At 33.7% G+C, this 17,764-nt stretch overlaps 2 protein-coding genes across 2 annotated transcripts; both read left to right on the top strand.

Moving 5' to 3' along the window:
• Positions 1–6,413: 6,413 nt before the first annotated feature.
• LOC112758220 (phytyl ester synthase 1, chloroplastic) lies at positions 6,414–11,903 on the top strand. The gene is made up of 13 exons (XM_025806829.2): positions 6,414–7,271; positions 7,593–7,644; positions 7,827–7,882; positions 8,080–8,238; positions 8,316–8,420; positions 8,569–8,675; positions 8,958–9,079; positions 9,342–9,450; positions 9,952–10,082; positions 10,260–10,629; positions 10,778–10,891; positions 11,236–11,321; positions 11,453–11,903. Exons 1-13 carry the CDS (start codon positions 6,815–6,817, stop codon positions 11,757–11,759), a joined length of 2,175 nt encoding a protein of 724 aa, XP_025662614.1. The 5' UTR covers positions 6,414–6,814; the 3' UTR covers positions 11,760–11,903.
• Positions 11,904–13,623: 1,720 nt separating this feature from the next.
• LOC112758219 (uncharacterized) lies at positions 13,624–17,071 on the top strand. The gene is made up of 4 exons (XM_025806828.3): positions 13,624–13,935; positions 14,528–14,775; positions 15,383–15,602; positions 15,752–17,071. Exons 2-4 carry the CDS (start codon positions 14,530–14,532, stop codon positions 16,864–16,866), a joined length of 1,581 nt encoding a protein of 526 aa, XP_025662613.1. The 5' UTR covers positions 13,624–13,935; positions 14,528–14,529; the 3' UTR covers positions 16,867–17,071.
• The last annotated feature ends 693 nt before the right edge of the window (positions 17,072–17,764 follow it).

Below are 17,764 nucleotides of genomic sequence, written 5' to 3'. Positions count from 1 at the left end.
TCCAAGCACTAACAATCATTAAAAATTTTCTTACACACTTATTTTTTTATGTTTGGGTCTGTACCATCTCATTTTCTCCTTCTGCTTAGCCACTTTTCTTTTCTAAGAAATTTCTTTATTATGTGCCTATAGAATTGTCATAATGTCTTCCTCTTCATCGTATAGCACAACCCCTGACTCTGTGGCCAGCTCCCAGGTCCTTCTGTTTTCCAGCAATTGTTCCCTCAATAATGAGCTCTGGCTGCCACTGTCTTCTGCTTCATTATATGTACCTTCATGGCCAAGGCCATCCTCTCTAATGCCATCGTGATCATGTCCGACGACCCACCTACCATTCTGAACAAGCCACTGGTCCATGCAGCCTCCATTCAGTATCGCGCATCTCTCCTCCACGAACCCATCTGCTTTGCCTCATCTTCCGACTTCCACCCCCTGCTGTGCTGCGCCGCCGTAACCTCCATCGGTGTCCCTGACTGCTGGGTTCTTTGTCCCGCTAACCATCTCACTTCCGTCATTGTCAATAGCCGCACCTTCACCGGCTTGGACGCGTTCCTCCCCTCTGCGGAAGAACCGGCAGCGTAGGTCCCCGACCCGCCGAGTACCGCTGTGGCTAACCTCATCATGCGCGCCGCTATCACCCTCGAGAAGGATTCCTCCCTGCGCACTGCATTCGTTCCTCTCGCCCTCTGCAGATCGAGACCCGCTCCTATCACAAGCGCTGGAGACCCGATCCGGAAGATCCACCATAGGCCCAGGAGCTGCCTCATTGGAATCTGATAGCGTTGGGCCTAGCAAGTCCCGCTTCCCCTCCTCCAACTTCTTATTACAGCTGGTCCAATGCTTGCTTAGGCCACCCTTTTTTTGTTTCTCCCTAATGGACCTCCTGCCTAGCCCGTTAAGCTCACATGTCCATGTTTTTTCAGAATCCGTCACACAATTCATAACGTTCCCTCCCCCAAAATCTGGCAAGTCTTGATTATCACCAGTAACTGATTGATTTGTTGTGATCTTTCCATGATTGCGATAGTTATTGGCATTAACCCATTCTTCAAAATTATGTATGGAATTACAAATTTGCCTTTGTCTTCTTCCTCCCCTCTTTCAACCATCATCACCAGCTCTTCATCCTGGCTTCCTTCTTGTAAAACTTCTGTCCCTTGCCGTTGCCTTAAACCCATTCCTGGCTCTTGTGTTATCGTGATGCCATTCTACACTTGTCTCTTCATCTTCAGTGTTTCCCATGCACTGTAAATTACACGCCTCATGTCCAACATCCTTTACCAGAACATCAAATCCTTTAGTACCAATAGTGATATGGATCCATTCTTGAATCACATCCATTACACAAGTATCAATCTAAACACGTCCTACAGTGAAGGAATTACACAATTCCGTCGCTCTATCACATCCAACCACTTCGCCCCATTGATCTCCTATAGTTTTGAACGTGTCGACTGACCATGTGTGCAGTGGAACCCCATAGCATTCTAGCCACACTCTTCGAGTTTCACTATGTTCCGTCTCCTCCCATCTCCATACATTGTGAAACAAATGTAGGAGACTATTCATGTTCAAGGTATATGTTTTCTCAGCATGCAAAACACTGTCAAATGTTAAAAGTGCTTTGTAAGCTCCTATTTCTCGAACCTAGACAACATTTGGGACGTTCTTCGCAACCATTTTCTTTAAAGAAGCAAAATTAATAGGCCTCGTCGTGCCTCCTACAAGACTTCTCTGTAGCCATTCCAGATTTTCTGTCACCACCGCTACTTCTACCTTCTTCGTCCATCCATTTCCATCCAGGTCCTTTTCAACCTTTTTTGTTCTTAATTCATGTCCAGATGACAAAGAATCGTGCTGCACTGATTCCATGCGTGGTTTCTGAGTATTGAGATTTTGAGCGACATCACTTCTATGTGATGTGGTTATGTTTGCTGTTCCCGACATTCTTCTGTACTTAGCCTCCCCTACAAAGACAATCTTCCCTCTCAGCCTCAGTCGATTCATTTCTGCTATAGCTTTCAATGCCCCTCCTTTTGTTGTGTACCGAATGAAAGCAAACATGTATATGATCCCACTTTTATGTTTTCGGGATAGATATATATCATTGATGCGTCCCGTCCAGTTGAACAAATGGAATAATTCTCTCTTTGATATGTCCTCAGGAAGATTACTCACAAATATGGAGAAGGATTCATTCTCTAGCTGCCAATACTCTTCTCGATTCCAAACCCTTAGAACCTTGCCATGTTCCTTAGACCCGACCCACCCCTCCCTGTGTTTCCCACCCAAGCTCTCTCTCTCATATCTCTAATCTTTTCCTATTCCTTCGATTTTCTCAACTAATTATGTATTTCATGCGTGAATACCATTTAATTTTTTTATGCATTGTTCTAAAGATATTTTAAATATTGTATTATCTGTTGTATAACAAATATTTTACCAACTATTGTTTCATACATGGCATAGCAGTATTTCAATTAAGTAGATAAAATATGTGAAAATTTTTCTGAAGTTATTCTTGTTAAGGAGATGAGGAGTAACATTTGAACTGAAAAGCTTCAAAGAGGTTAGCTGTGTTACTGTCATTGACTTTGAGCGACGCCTTTAAATTGTTTCTATTAATGATTTATCAAAACTATAGTAGGAATAATATATAATTTTATATTATTTTATAAAAGTAGAGAGGTAAGACTCAAATAATCAATTGCGTATGACAAAAATAGATTATCGGTAAAACCACATTCATGATCGAATCATGTGAATAATTTATGAGAATATTTATGAGTTGATAGAATTTGAGAAAAATAGCTTATTATTTAAATTAATCTTTAAAAAATTTTATTAATTATATCAATTTTTAAAAATATAATTATAAATTAATTTTATGTTTTCATCCTTTAAACGATGATGTATTGTGTTAAATTTTACATATGACATGATAATGTAGCCATTAATACTACATGTTATAAAATAATTGATCAACTAATTATAATTATAAATATATCAATTAAGCATTTTATAACACATGACATTAATCTATCATGTCAACATATCCTATGATATTTAACGTAATATTTTATCATTTTAATTTATGATTGTATATTTTAGAGACTAATATAACTAATAAAATTTTTAAAAAATCAATTTAGACAATAAATTATTTTTAAAAATGAATTTGAGTATTAATTCTATATTTATTTCCATAAATAAACTAAAGGGTTCTCACTTGAATTATGTTTGTAGCACCCAAAAAAAAATAGTATAGCCAAAGATTTTATAATAAAATAGAAAGGAAAAAACAAGTAAGAAGTAAAAGTACTATGGACTTCCAAATCATATCTAAAATTGGCAAAAAAATTGGTGTTATTGCTAGATATAAAAATTTAGAGTCATATCAGTCATAATATCAATATATGCTCTTCTTTATCTTATAGTTTTTAATCACATAGTTTCTCAATTAAAAATGGGCTCTTTTTTTTTAACTTTTTTCACTCTTTTTAATTTTATCACTTACTTTTTATCATGTAATCTGAATTTTCCTTCACCTTTGTCCATATGTGAATTGATTCTAATAATCTTTGGTATCACAACAATGTTGTGTAGGTTTCAAGTTGAACATTTTAGTTTTTGTTATTTTATTATTAAAATATTAAAAATAAATCATAAAAAATATCCTAAATTACTAAATTGTTGACAAAAGTATTACTAAAAAATTTTTACTATAAAAATATCTTTAAAATATTTTAAAACACGATAAGAATATTCAATTGTTAGATATATATGTTTTAGAGTAAAATATATTTTTTGTCTCTGAAGTTTGACAAAATCTTTAAAAATATCCCTAAGTTTTATTTTGTTTTAATTGTCTCAAAAATTTTCGATTTGCATCAAATATACTCTTGACGGCTAATTTTTCAAAAAATTTAAGATCAATTCAACAATAATTTCATAAGAATAACTCTCAACACAAACAAATCAAGCATAATTTTCATGCATTATTACTAGATTGGTCTTAAATTTTTTAAAAATTTAGCCATCAAGAATATATTTGATGTAAATTGAAAACTTTTGGGATAAAATTGAAATAAACTAAAACTTAGGGATATTTTTAAAACTTTTACCAAACTTTAAAAATAAAATATACTTTACCCTATTTTAAAAAAAAATGTTTTAGATATTGAAATTTGATAATGTGTTTTTGCAAGCATAATTAGAAAAATAAGATATTTTTATTTTAAAACTTGATAATTTTACGATTTTTTTTTAAATGCCAAAACTATTTTTTTAAAAAAAAAAACTAAAATTTAGAGATTGAATTTTGTTTTTTTTTTCATGTACTTTTTAAATATGTCCAAATATTCTCTATAAAATTTCGAATTAAATATCCAAACAGTTTGTCAGACACATTACACATCAGTCATTTTCTATTTAAAAAAAAATTGTATTTTCTTGTTATTGTTATTGCATTTTAAAATATTCTAAAGGTATTTTTATTATTATTAAAGTTAGAAATAGTTCTGACAATGATTTAATAATGATTTAATAATTAGATGACATTTTTGGTAGTTTATCCGAATATTAATTATCTATTTCATTTGTTTTTAAGTCGATAAGTGAAAGAAGGAAAAAAAAAATCAGAGCTGAAAGAATTTCTGAAAATAAAAAATAAAAATGAAAAGAGTACATTCTCTATCTTGATTTTCTATCCGCACATTTCAGAGAAGCACAAGAGAGGTTGGCGTGTATAAATGTTGGCCACATCAATTGCAAGCCAATTGTCATGCTGTTGCTGTTGAGTTAATGGGGTCCTTCTTTGATATTTGCCTGCCATTATTAGTGAGAAATCGTGTTTTAGTTTAGTTTCTCCAAAAAATTTATTTCAATTTTCAAGTAAAATAAATCTTTTTTTTGTTATATTTATTAAATTTAATATCTTTTTATAATAAAAATTCAGATATAATTAACTGAAATTAATAGTTGAATATCGTTAAATAATTTAATAAATTTAATTAAATTATTATTTAATATTTTTTAATTATTAATTTTTTATAAAGTTAATTATAAGTTTATAACTGAGTTTCTACCTTACTCTATAAGTTAATTTTTAATCACGTTATAATGGCCCACCCTTTTGCATACGTCTAATCTAGACCCCCTCTTTTCTAGTATTAAAAGAGGTAAAAGAAAAACATGCAAATTTGGTGTTAATGGTGTTTTTTAATATTAGAGTGATAATGGTGTTTTTTTAAAGAAAAATATTATTTATACATTAAAATTAATTATTAAAATAGATATTAATATATTTATGTATAAATATATGTGTAGTTTAATTTATTTTTAATATGTATTTATATTTTAGCATATATTTTATATTGGTGGCTAACTTTGATAGTTGATTTTAGTTTACAGGTAGCATAACTCTTTTTAAAAATGTAGATTGTTGGGGTATTATTTTCAATTGTAAAACTGTTTAATTAAAAAAGTAAAAATCGAACTGTCTGATTTATTAGAAGTACAAAAATTAAACTTTCCAATTTCTAGAGATACACAAATCGAACTATCTAATTTATGAAAGGTATACTAATCAGACCGTTCGATTTATGTTAAAAAAATTAAAAAATTTAAAATATAAAAATCAAACTTTTTAATTTGTATACTTTTTATCATTTTAAAAAATACTAAAAATTACAATATTAAAATATATAACTACTTTTACTTCCATCACTAAAAAATCAGCCCAGTTCTTGTAGTGGATTAATGGCTTATGATATTCTCATATCTCGGTTACTCCCACGTTACAGATTTTTCATTCCCTTTTGAATATAAAAAATAACAAAAATACTATTTATAATTTTATATACTAAAATATTATATATTTGTATATAATATATATTATTTAATTTATTTTTAATATATATTTTATATTTTAATATATATTTTATATTAATAAATAATAACTGATTTTAGTATACATTATACATTTATTTATTTAATGATTAAGACATCAATATTAAATATTTTTGTTTGAATAAATTATCATGTTAATTAACAAGCTAACAGCAACTTACATAAAAATATCCTAAAAGATAAATAATAATAAATACATAATCAATTAAAAGAAGAATTTGGCTGGATAACCAACACTCAATTAGCCAACTACGATTTATTATTAATTATTAATTTTAATTTTTTAAAAATAAACACAAAAAAATCAATAGATTTTATAATTTATAATTATTAATTAATTATTATTAATATTTTTAATAATATAAAATTATATCTAATAATATAAAATCATTTATTTTTTTATTAATTAAATATTAATTAAATTTTAATAAAAATACTGGCTTTTTAGACTTTCTCTTTTTCAAATTATCATTAAAAAACTATACATTATTACTAATTATATTATATTAACCAATAACCATTAGATAGAACAAGATTCGGCGCATGTACTATTCGTGTGTTTAGCGGCATGTTAGCTTGTATCTCTCATCCTCTGTTCTGTTTCTTCCGTTGGTGTTCCGAACACCAAACATGTGACTCTGACGGTTTCATTTTCAGACATCGGTTTTAAGGAGTTTAGCATAATAATCACAGCAAGTTTCGTGTGGTGCTTCTACAGTCTCACTTGAATGAAAACTGAAAAGCCAACAAAAAAGAAGAATACATCATAAACAAAAAGAAACCATAATAAAAAAGGTGAACTCTTTTCTCTTCTTCATTTTCCTCCAGCTTTTGAGTTTTGAGGCTAACTTCATCAAAAGCCTTGTGTGAGTTGAAGAGTGAAGATTCAGTTCAACTTTTTGCCATGGCTTCTAATTCTATAATGAGTTTTGGGGTGTCACCCTTTTCTGCAATGAGGCCTCGTTTTCGAGTTCAAGCTCAGAACTTGGACGGTCCAGTAATCCCCACCAACACAGTATTGCCATCTGAATCAGATTCAGGAGTGACTGCAATAAATGGAGTTTCTTCTTCTTCCTCACTTGTTCTTGATACAAAGCATGAAAAAAATGATTCCTTTATTGTTGAGAAGAACAAGGAAAATGGGAAGTTGATAATTGAAGAGATGAGGAAGGGCAATGATGATGGTGATGCTATGGTTTTGGAACCCCTTTGGGATGATGGGTATGGTACTCAAACAGTGGAAGATTACTTTGCAGCAGCAAAAGAGATTAGCAATGGTGATGGTGGCCCACCAAGGTGGTTTTGCCCAGTTGAGTGTGGTTCTCCTTTGAAAAACTCTCCCACTCTTCTCTTTCTACCCGGTATAACAATTTCTACTATTCACTCCTGTATATTTCAATTTGTCTAGACTACTCTAGGGTTGGCACTTTTTTATTCCTCAAAATTCTTCATGATTTTCTTTGGTGTAAGTTGGATTCAATTTCCAATTATGTTGGCTACTTGTTTGTAATGCTGCATATTGAATGCCAACTCCAACACTGAGTTGGTCTAGTCCCTTCCTTGCAATGTGAAGCTTAAGCCATAAGGAAGGTAATGAGAGGGGAAATGATGAACCCGAGCCGGGTTATTTGGTTGATGAAACATGTATGCAGTGTTAAAGTTCTTGAGTTTTATTTGTGCAGGGTTGGATGGTACAGGATTTGGCCTCACTTTGCACCACAAAGCTCTAGGGAAGTATGTTGTGCTATATGCATATTTTAATAACTAATATAAACAAGTACTCTAGGAATGGCAATTTAGAACATGTTATAGTCTCATTTTAGAACATGTCATAGTCTGCGAGATTTGAGTTAGCACTTTTCTTGTAATTTTATTTTCTGTTCTACTTTCTCACCCATTTTGTTTCTGGATTTCAGGGCTTTCGAAGTTCGTTGCTTGCACATTCCTGTTCTTGATAGAACACCGTTTGAAGGTAGTTTCATATACTATTGTGTTGTAGTTTATGCTTTTAACTGAAACCAACTCCTGGGTTGATAATTGTTTCTAGAAAGTTAAGAGATATTTTGTTCACGCCTTCAAATTATCTATGGGATTTGGATTTCTATTTCTTGTTAGGTTGGTATTTCGTCCTTAACTTTGTTTTTTCTTCCATATTTAAATTTTATGAAGGACTGGTGAAACTTGTTGAAGAAGCTATTAAGGTTGAGTATGCTTTGGCTCCGAATAAACCGATATATCTGGTAGGTGATTCCTTTGGCGGATGCCTAGCACTCGCTGTTGCTGCACGCAATCCAACAATCGACCTGGTTCTGATATTAGTCAATCCAGGTACACTGATTAATGCTGTATTCGAAATTGTCATTATTCGTGATAATAAAATCTGACAGTACATTTTTTCAACCCAGCTACATCCTTTGGCAGATCCCAGTTGCAACCTTTGTTTCCCATCTTGGAAGCTTTGCCCAATGAACTGCATGTTACCGTTCCCTTTCTTCTTAGTTTCGTTATGGGTAAGTAATCTGTTTTCTCATGACATAACTTTTACATTACATTTTGTTCATGGAACTAGTGAGTTTATTTTCAAATGTATTGAATGGTTCTTGTGCTATCGAAAATTTGTCATTGTTGATACAATGCTATGTAATTTCATGAGATCAGGTGAGCCAATGAAGATGGCATCAGTCAGTATTGAAAACAGTCTTCCACCTGCAAAGAAACTAGAACAATTATCATCCAATCTAACTGCATTGCTGCCATGTCTTCCTGTAAGAAAACTTCAGTATTCTGTTCTTGTCACCCTTCTGTTTAGGATTTTATATTGTTTCTAATTGCATTAGTTGACTAGAATGACAAACTTGTAGCATGGATTTCAACTCCTAAATTTCCAATTACAAACTTGTGAAAGGTTTTTTACCTAGTAGTATGTTCTGTCTTTTTCCTCTATCCTTCTCCCTTAATCTCTATATCTCGAATTTTTATCATGTATGCGGTGCTGAATTATATTGAGTTGCCTATCAATATCATAATTCGTCCTATATTTTTTTCAGGAGTTGGCTAATATTATGCCAAAGGAAACTCTTATTTGGAAGCTTAAGCTTATTAAAACAGCAGCTGCCTATGCCAACTCACGTCTTCATGCGGTTAAAGCTGAAGTACTCGTGCTTGCTAGGTTCTTACTCTCTAGATTTTATGTCTCATATGATTTATGGGGTGTCTATATCTGTTTGTTTTCTGTGATCTCTTCTTCAAAATGCATGGTTTTTGGGTTGTAGCAGTAACTGAATCAATAATGTTCTGTTTTAGAACTTAGGAATTTATACATTCTTTTCTGTGAGGTGTGTGATCAACAGTTCATGTAACATGTATAATGTGCTTTCAAATTTGTGTAAATTGGTTGCTAAAAAGTTAGATTGATAAAATTTTTATTCTAGTGGCAAGGATAACATGCTTCCCAGTAAAGATGAAGCTCAAAGACTAGCACGTTCGATACAAAATTGCAGAGTCCGTAATTTTAAGGACAGCGGACACACCCTTCTATTGGTATGTGAATGAACAGATATTCCTGCAACTATCATCATAAATTTCAAAGGCTATTGTAGAAACTTCCCTATGGCTTCTGGTTAAAATGTTCTATTATGCTTTGCATATTAGGATTAACTCATTAGCTGTTATAACAAACTTTTGTTTTTTTATATTTATTACTGCTTATGTAGTTCTCTTGTGATAGAAGCTCTATATGAGTAAGAGTCTTCTTTCTAATTCTCAATGAAGTGACCATTCAACTTATAATAATTGAAAAAAGCTGAAGACTGATCTTTCTAGTAAATTGCTCTCTTTAGAAGCTAAAACCTGAATTTATTTTTTTATTTTGGTTATTTTACAAAATGTATGCGAAAGGGAGCATTGGAGCAACGGTTGAGTTTGTCTCCGTGTAACCTCAAAATCACATGTTCAAGCCGTGGAATCAGCCTTATGTTAACGCAGGATGCTTGTGCACCGCACTCATAGTTAATTAATTGTTCATTGTTCATGGTGATACAGGAAGATGGCGTTGGTCTATTGACAATCATCAGGGGAACTTGCATGTACCGCCTTTCAAGAAGACATGATTTGGTCAGGGATTACATTCCTATCAGTATGACTGAATTCAAAACTGCAATGGATATAGTTGGGTAATTTTCTTTTAGCAATTAATCAAGTATTGTGCTCACCATGTATTGTTGCTAGAAATGTATTAGTAGTTAAAGTATAATTGTTTGTGCTTTACTTTCATATTCTTCTTTAAGAATTTAAGTTGTACCTGTGTTCCCAAGTAAATGAGAACAACAACAAAATAACTGTTGTTGCAGATTGTTGCGTTTTCTTACCGGTTCTGTCGTGTTCTCAACATTGGAGGATGGAAAGATTGTGCAAGGTCTTGATGGTGTTCCGGTCGAGGGTCCTGTCATATATGTTGGTTATCATATGTTGCTTGGAGTAGATCTTCCCTCACTTGTGGAAGAATTTATAACTCAGAAGGGTATCGTGCTTCGAGGAATATCCCATCCTGAGCTTTTTGAAGGAAGAAGGGAGAATGCTTCTTCTGAGTTTGGTGTATTTGATTGGATGAAGATATTTGGTTCAGTGCCTGTTTCAGGAAGCTATCTTTTCAAATTACTTAAGAACAATTCACATATTCTTCTATATCCTGGTGGTCAACGCGAGGCTCTGCATTATAAGGTGCATCAAGTTTCCAAAATTGTACTCTAAAAGAATCCATGAAGTTGATGTGCATACAGTAGTTAAATATTTTTGTACTTTTGTGACATCAAAACATGCTTGTCAAAATTTGAGGGCAGCTCTGATTTTGTTCCCATTTGTTGTTTAGGGGGAAGAGTACAAGGTAATTTGGCCGGATCATCCAGAGTTTGTGCGTATGGCGGCGCGATTTGGCGCTACAATCGTGCCATTTGGTACTGTGGGAGAAGATGACATAGCTGATGTAGGTTTCTTCTTTTTCTATAATGATTTCTTTACTCCCTATTTTTAGTATTATTTTTTTATTAATGTTGCTATACTCAATACTACTTAAGCCTTGGAGGGATTTTTGGCTTTCATAATCACTGAAACAACAATTATAAACACTTTAAGAATGTGATCAACACAAAATTACAGTAATTTGAGAATCAGCCTAGTTAGCCAGTGCAATTTGAGGAGAACTTCACTATCTTCAGCTCTTTTTTAACTATTTGTTTTTCATAAGAAAATATCTGCTATATATCCTTTCTTTTTGCTTGCAAACCTAGAACATGATGAATTAATTGTGCTCACATCTTGATTTTACAGATACTTCTTGACTTCAATGACTTAGCGAAGATCCCTTATTTCATAGAGTATGTCAGAGAATTGCAGCGAGGCTCGGTTAAGTTCAGGTAATTACTCTCCATCTTAAAATTCAGGCTGCTTGATTGTTTTGTAAATATCACATGATTGAATATGTATATTTAATATAGTTAATATGTCAAAGTTGTGGAGTTGTTAATAACAATCAAACAATTTTCAGAGATGAGATAAGTGGTGAGGTAGCAAGCAGAGATATAGCTCCACCATTGATTCTTCCAAAATTGCCTGGAAGATTCTACTATCTATTTGGGAAGCCAATAAGCACAAAAGGGATGGAGAACATGCTTAAAGACAGAGAAGCTGCCAACAAACTATACCTTCAAATTAAGTCAGAAGTTGAGAACAATATGGGTTACTTGCTCAAGAAAAGGCAGGAGGATCCGTACAGGAATTTCATTGATAGGAAGTTATATCAGACACTTTACCCTCGCTCTGAATCTGATCAAACTCCAACATTCAAGATTTGAATGAAAAATGCTTCATGTGCTACAATATTCTTGCTCTTAGTGTATTCATAATAATTATTTGGAAGCTCATTATTATGTACATGCATGATGATCATATTTACAATAGTGAAATAAAAGAAAATTATGCTTTCTTTGACGTTTAAACCTTGAGTTTTGATGCAATTAGAGGCATAAAATTCTGGTATACTACAGTTAATTGAAACAAAGTTAAGAGCTAGTATGTTCATATTTATAGCAAAGCTAGCATGCTCATTGCACCACTTTAATCAAAGCTAATATGAGTGGTCTAATGATGACCGATGATTTGAGAGATTAGGATAATATGGATGTCATTAAAGATGTAAACTCGATATATGAAACATAATCTCCTTGATATTAGTACAACAGAAGAAATGATTCACCTAAGTATTTATGGAGGTGATTACAAACCATTCTCCACTATTATTTTGCATGAAGACCTCCGATTTGAGTGGTCAATATTCTTTTAGCATATTTTATGAAAGTAGAAATAACAAAATGTGGCTAGGTCTTATTGATCATAGTAATATACATATGTGTTATGTAAAAAAATATTGAATACGTTCATTATTTGTTTTTTGGTTGTGAATTCTTTTGGCAGGTGTGGTGTGCTTAGTTGATTGACACTAAAAAAATTTAAATTTTTTTAAATATAATAAAATAATATTTTGAGAGTTGGACAGAAATTGATAATAAAAAGATGAGCTACAAAAATTATAAATGAGAGATTTTTTGTGGTTATTTAGAATATTTAACTAAAAAAATTAAAGAATACTCCAAAATAAAGAATCTAGTGATGTGGTAATTATTCAAAAGTTAATTATGAACTATAAAAAGTGGAGTAGTTTAAATCTTTTTTGTTGTTGATAAATGCTAGATATCACGGTGGATTAAGTTTATTTTCTTGTTTTGCTGTTTCTCTTTCTCTTCTTGCTTCGTTCTTGTTAAAAAAAAAAAAAAGAAATAACAAAATATCAATTTGTTTTAATATATCCGATTTGATTATAATATATTTTACTTCTTTAAGTTAAATCTATCTTTTTACTTGCAAGTGTATCAAGGATTTTTTTTTTTGTTAAAATTAGGAGTGAGATTCGAATCCAAAATCTCTAGGTAACGATAAAAAGACTATGTCATTTGAGTTATAACTAGTTGAAGTAAGGATTCTTCTCTTTATCAAACCTAAAGAGCGAATTAAATCTAATCGTATTAAATGACATTAATAACCATCAATCAGTTTCCTAAATTACACAATTAAACAATTAATTTTGTTTTAATTAGCATCTTTGACTACAAAAGGTTAGACTTGATTCAATACATTATTCCCATATTAACACACTGCCAAGTACCAATATCAAACACTCAACACAACTCAAACTGCACACTTACAAATCCCTGCCATAGTTGGTTATGCTGTGCAAAACTTGGTTCTTCTAATGGCCTCCGGAATCAGCACCTTTCATGTATCATCGCTTGCTCACACTCACTTGTTGCTCTTTCTTCTCACTCTATTCCCAATGCCACCAACAGTTCCAAAGTGAAACTCATCCCAAGAACTGAAATTGACCCATTCCTCTTCCCCAAGAACCTCTCCCTCCTTGAAACACACAACAAACAGGCTTGTACTTTTGGTAGTTTTTCCCTCAAGTATTTTTTTTTTTTATTAATAATAGATTATAGATGACATAATAAATTAATAATAAGTAAATATTAAATAGAAGAAATAATAAATAAATAGAATAATTTGGGTTGATTAATGTGACAATACCTTAATATTTTGTGAAGAATAAAATAATTAGACATGTGAGTGATGCAATAAACGGCAGCGTATTGGGGTGTTTTATTTACACTTTCACTTTTTTAAGTTTTAAGCTTTAACCTCTGAAAGGCAAAGCCAAGAAGTAAGAAGCAATGAAAGTCATTGTCACTCAGATTAGAAGCACAAAAAACACAAAACCATAAAAATTACAGCTTGTTTTTGTTTCCCTTTGCAGAAAACGTGAATTATGCAAATTTCTAGTTCCTAGCTCCTAGCTAGCTTTCCCTCACAATTTTCCATTTTTCCAATCAGAACTAACTTGTCCAATTTCAAATTTCGAATTTCACTCTCCACCACCCAGATCCTCTCGCTCTACGCTCGTAGACTTGTTTCAGAAAGGTCTGAATTCCATGTTTCATGCTTTCTTGCTTGTCTATTAGGATTAGGATTCCTTCACTTTCATCAATGCAATTTCTGAGCTTTTTCTTTCAGTAACTAATTTGCATGAATGGGGCTTCACTGATTGTTCTCGGTTATTATTGGATGGTACCAATAATGGGGGTTTGTTTGGGTAGATGATGAATACATAGGTGTATGTACGGCTACGCTTTTGTTAATAATCTCTGTTTAATTCTTGAGCTGCTTTGGTTGCAGCTCCTTCATTTTTGGGAGGGGGTATTTTTGGAGTTTCTTTGTGAGAGTGGATTTTATCAAAATTCTAGCGAAATGAATTCAAGTTGAATTTCACCAAAGAATGATTTGTTATGTAGTTATATTTGTTATTGTATTCAACTCATCACTCCTGTTTTGAACATTGCTCTAGGTTCCGTTAGTTTTGCAGACTTGGTAAGTTCATATGTTTACATGGGGTGGATGAATAATCTGCTTGTTCTTTAGTGTAACCGTGGACATTTTGGAGAATATGATTTATTTTTATCTAACACAAAGGTCAATGGAATTCCTCTTTTGAAGTATGTTCATTTCTATGCAGGCATGTATAAGAACCGGTTGCAAGAATTGGCTCAAAGAAGCTGTTTTAATTTGCCAGCCTATTCATGCATCCGAGAAGGGCCTGATCATGCTCCTCGTTTCAAGGCAACCGTCAGCTTCAATGGAGAGACATTTGAAAGCCCTACATTCTGCTCTACCTTAAGACAGGCAGAGCATGCAGCGGCCGAGGTGGCTCTTAACACTTTTGCAAAAAGGGGCCCCTCTAGAGCTTTGGCTGCTAGGGTTCTGGTGAGCAGTTGTGATATTTGTATCATTCTGTCTCCCTTTTTGCTGGATTTCATTTGTGCATTTCTTTTTATTGACTTGCTTAATATATGAATTGCATAATTGCTTATCTATTGCCATTCAGTGGGTAATGCATAGGAGTGTCAAAGCAAATGATAATAAAGTCCATTAGGTGGTTTGGACATGTGGAAAAAGATTGTTAGAGTATCCTATGAGAAAGGTGGACTATAGAACAGTGGTTTGTGGTAGAGAAAGACCTAAAAAGACTCTTAAGTGAGATTTTTGGGTGAACGATCTCACAATAGACATGATACATATGATAGGGCGTATTAATGTCATTTGAGATAAAAGAATAACCCCCCCCCCCCTTCTCTCTTCCTCCCCTCCTATTTTTTTCACGTTAATATAAGAAATCCTGGATATTTGTTTGTGGCATATGGTTTGCTTCTCTCTTCAGTCTTTATTTTCCTTTTTCCCCTTCTCTTTCCAGTGGGGTAGAAGAGAAGAGATCTGGAGTGGCAAAAGGTTGAAGTTGTTATATTACAATGTAGAAGGGTCTTTATTATTTAAAAGGTTATCATCTATACTTTTGTTATTTGGATATTGACAGGATGAAACTGGAGTATACAAGAATTTGTTGCAGGAAACTGCTCATAGAGCAGGACTAAATCTTCCTGTGTATACTACCATTCGATCTGGACCAGGCCATGTTCCTTCCTTCTCATGCACAGTTGAGATTGCAGGAATGTATTTTGTTGGAGATCCAGCTAGGACCAAGAAACAGGCTCAGAAAAATGCTGCTATGGCTGCTTGGTCTGCATTGAGAAAACGTGAGCACTTGTGGCTGTGATTACATCTTTCTTATATTTACTTTTCCAGTTTCAATCCGGCACCTAAACCAACCAGTCTTCTTTCCAACGTTCTGTATTTCCCTTCAGGACCTGACTTTGTATTCCATTTGTTTTAAATTTCTGTCTAGTATCAGAGCATCATTTATCTTCTTCAGCTTCATCCTCATGTCCTTCGGGGTCTAAAGGCAATGAAGAACAGGAACAAGTTGTAATCGCTCGGGTTCTAGCAAGCTTACATCCATCTGAGGCAAGACCCCTTTTAGAAAGTGTCAATCAACATAGATGGCAAAAGTCAACGACAACAACATCCTTCATGTCAACACAGCCGATTCCGGCCATATATCCTCTGCAATGGCAGCACTGTGGAATATCTGGTTTCTCCCCTGAAGTGGCGCTGTATCATTTTTGGCAGCAAGAACAAATTATGCAGCAGCAAAATCACCTGTTGGCACTAACCATTCAGCAAGCTATTCCATCTGCTCCACCGATTTATCCTATGATGCACTCTGTGCTTCAGCCAGAGCACTGTGTTTATTTTCCGGCTAGAGAACTAGCATCAGTTCATGTTGGACCGAAGTTCCCTATTGCTACATCAAAGCCTTCATTTTACTTATCAAATCAAATTGTTCCCGAATTAAGCAGAGGCAGGTCAACGGTAACCATTAGAGAGATACAAGAGGAAAAAGCAGAGGATCCCCCAGCTTGTGACTCTAGTACCGAGGCCAGAGTTCTAACACTACCTTCAGATGATGAAAGACTGAAGCATGGTGGCTCTGAAAGTGGAAGCAGAAATGTTGAGCTTGAAGGTGAACAAAATGGGAATTCAGAATGGACTTCTCATAGGAGCATGGGCACTGTTCACAGACCAGTTAATATTAACAATTCCTATCTCAGGGCACATTCTGAAGCAAGTTCCAACAGAAGTTTCAGACCCCAAGGAACTGCTTCTTCCATGGTGAGAACAGTCGGTCCTACTTCATCGGCGGGGTTCAGACCACAACACAGGGAGGTACCTCTGGCTTCAAGGATGAGAACTGGTGTCCCAGCAGGAATGCTAAGAGGGACTACTCCTCGGTTCATGGCGCCACCTGTGAGGATCAGATCAGTAGTTCCAGTATGCTCAGCTCCTCCTCCAAGGAGATCCGTATCAGAGGATTCCAGAGTCGAAGAAACAGAGGATCTGAAACTCCAAGACCAAGAAGTCTCAAGAACAAACTCTGATCTTGGCAATCTTAGAATATGAGTAATATACTAATATATACATACTAAGGATAGATATTTAGTTGAAAAAAATGCAAGGTTTGTGCCAGATAATATGGTGCTTTTTGGAGTAAAGAAAAAGGTTGGCATCTCTTTGATGATATTAATTATGCCAAGTTAGAAATACATGTGTGATCTGTTGTCATAAAAATTATTGAATCTGAAGGGTGGAGTAGAAGAAATACAAATACTTGCGTATTCTTCATCGAAGTAGGAAAATCCGTCGGTTAATTATAAATTGGGGCTTTGTGACTTAAATAAAATAAAGGAGATTCAATGCTACATGAATCTCCTAAATTAATTTTCTGATACATGAATTTTTTTTTTATATTATATAAATTGTCTTAGACAATTGAAGTTTAGGTTAATTAGTAAAAGATGACACCCTAGCACAATTTATGTGTTGTTTTCAATTTCGAAAAACATGTAATTCGTTTTCCTTCGTAACGAATTTGTGAACTTGACTATAGATCGACCCGGTAATAAGAGTATAGCTTTGAAGGCCAAAATACAAAGGCCAAGGACTATTTACTCATTCCTTTAAACCTTAAAGCATAGGGGCGATTTACGTTTTCCTTTAAAACTTAGAGGGCTGCCACGATTTATGCGAGTTACGTTTTCCTTTAAAACTTGGAGGGCTGCCACAATTTATGCGAATTGGAGCAGTACAAACCCATTATGTGATTTACGTCCGAGAGAGTCCTCCATTTTCACAGCCGTGAAAAGCTTGGCCAGGAAAAAGTTGAAGGAAGAAGGAGGTGCGTTCTCAGAGGCGGCAGAGACTGACAACGGTGCAGAAGCGGCGATGAGCTGTGAAATTTTATATTTTTTAAATTTAACATAACCTTATCTAACTGAGATGGAAATTCTAAAAAATACTT

Source organism: Arachis hypogaea, chromosome 16, assembly GCF_003086295.3.
Source record: "Arachis hypogaea cultivar Tifrunner chromosome 16, arahy.Tifrunner.gnm2.J5K5, whole genome shotgun sequence".
NCBI classification, from domain to species: domain Eukaryota; kingdom Viridiplantae; phylum Streptophyta; class Magnoliopsida; order Fabales; family Fabaceae; genus Arachis; species Arachis hypogaea.
This window is presented reverse-complemented; position numbering and strand designations above follow the sequence as displayed.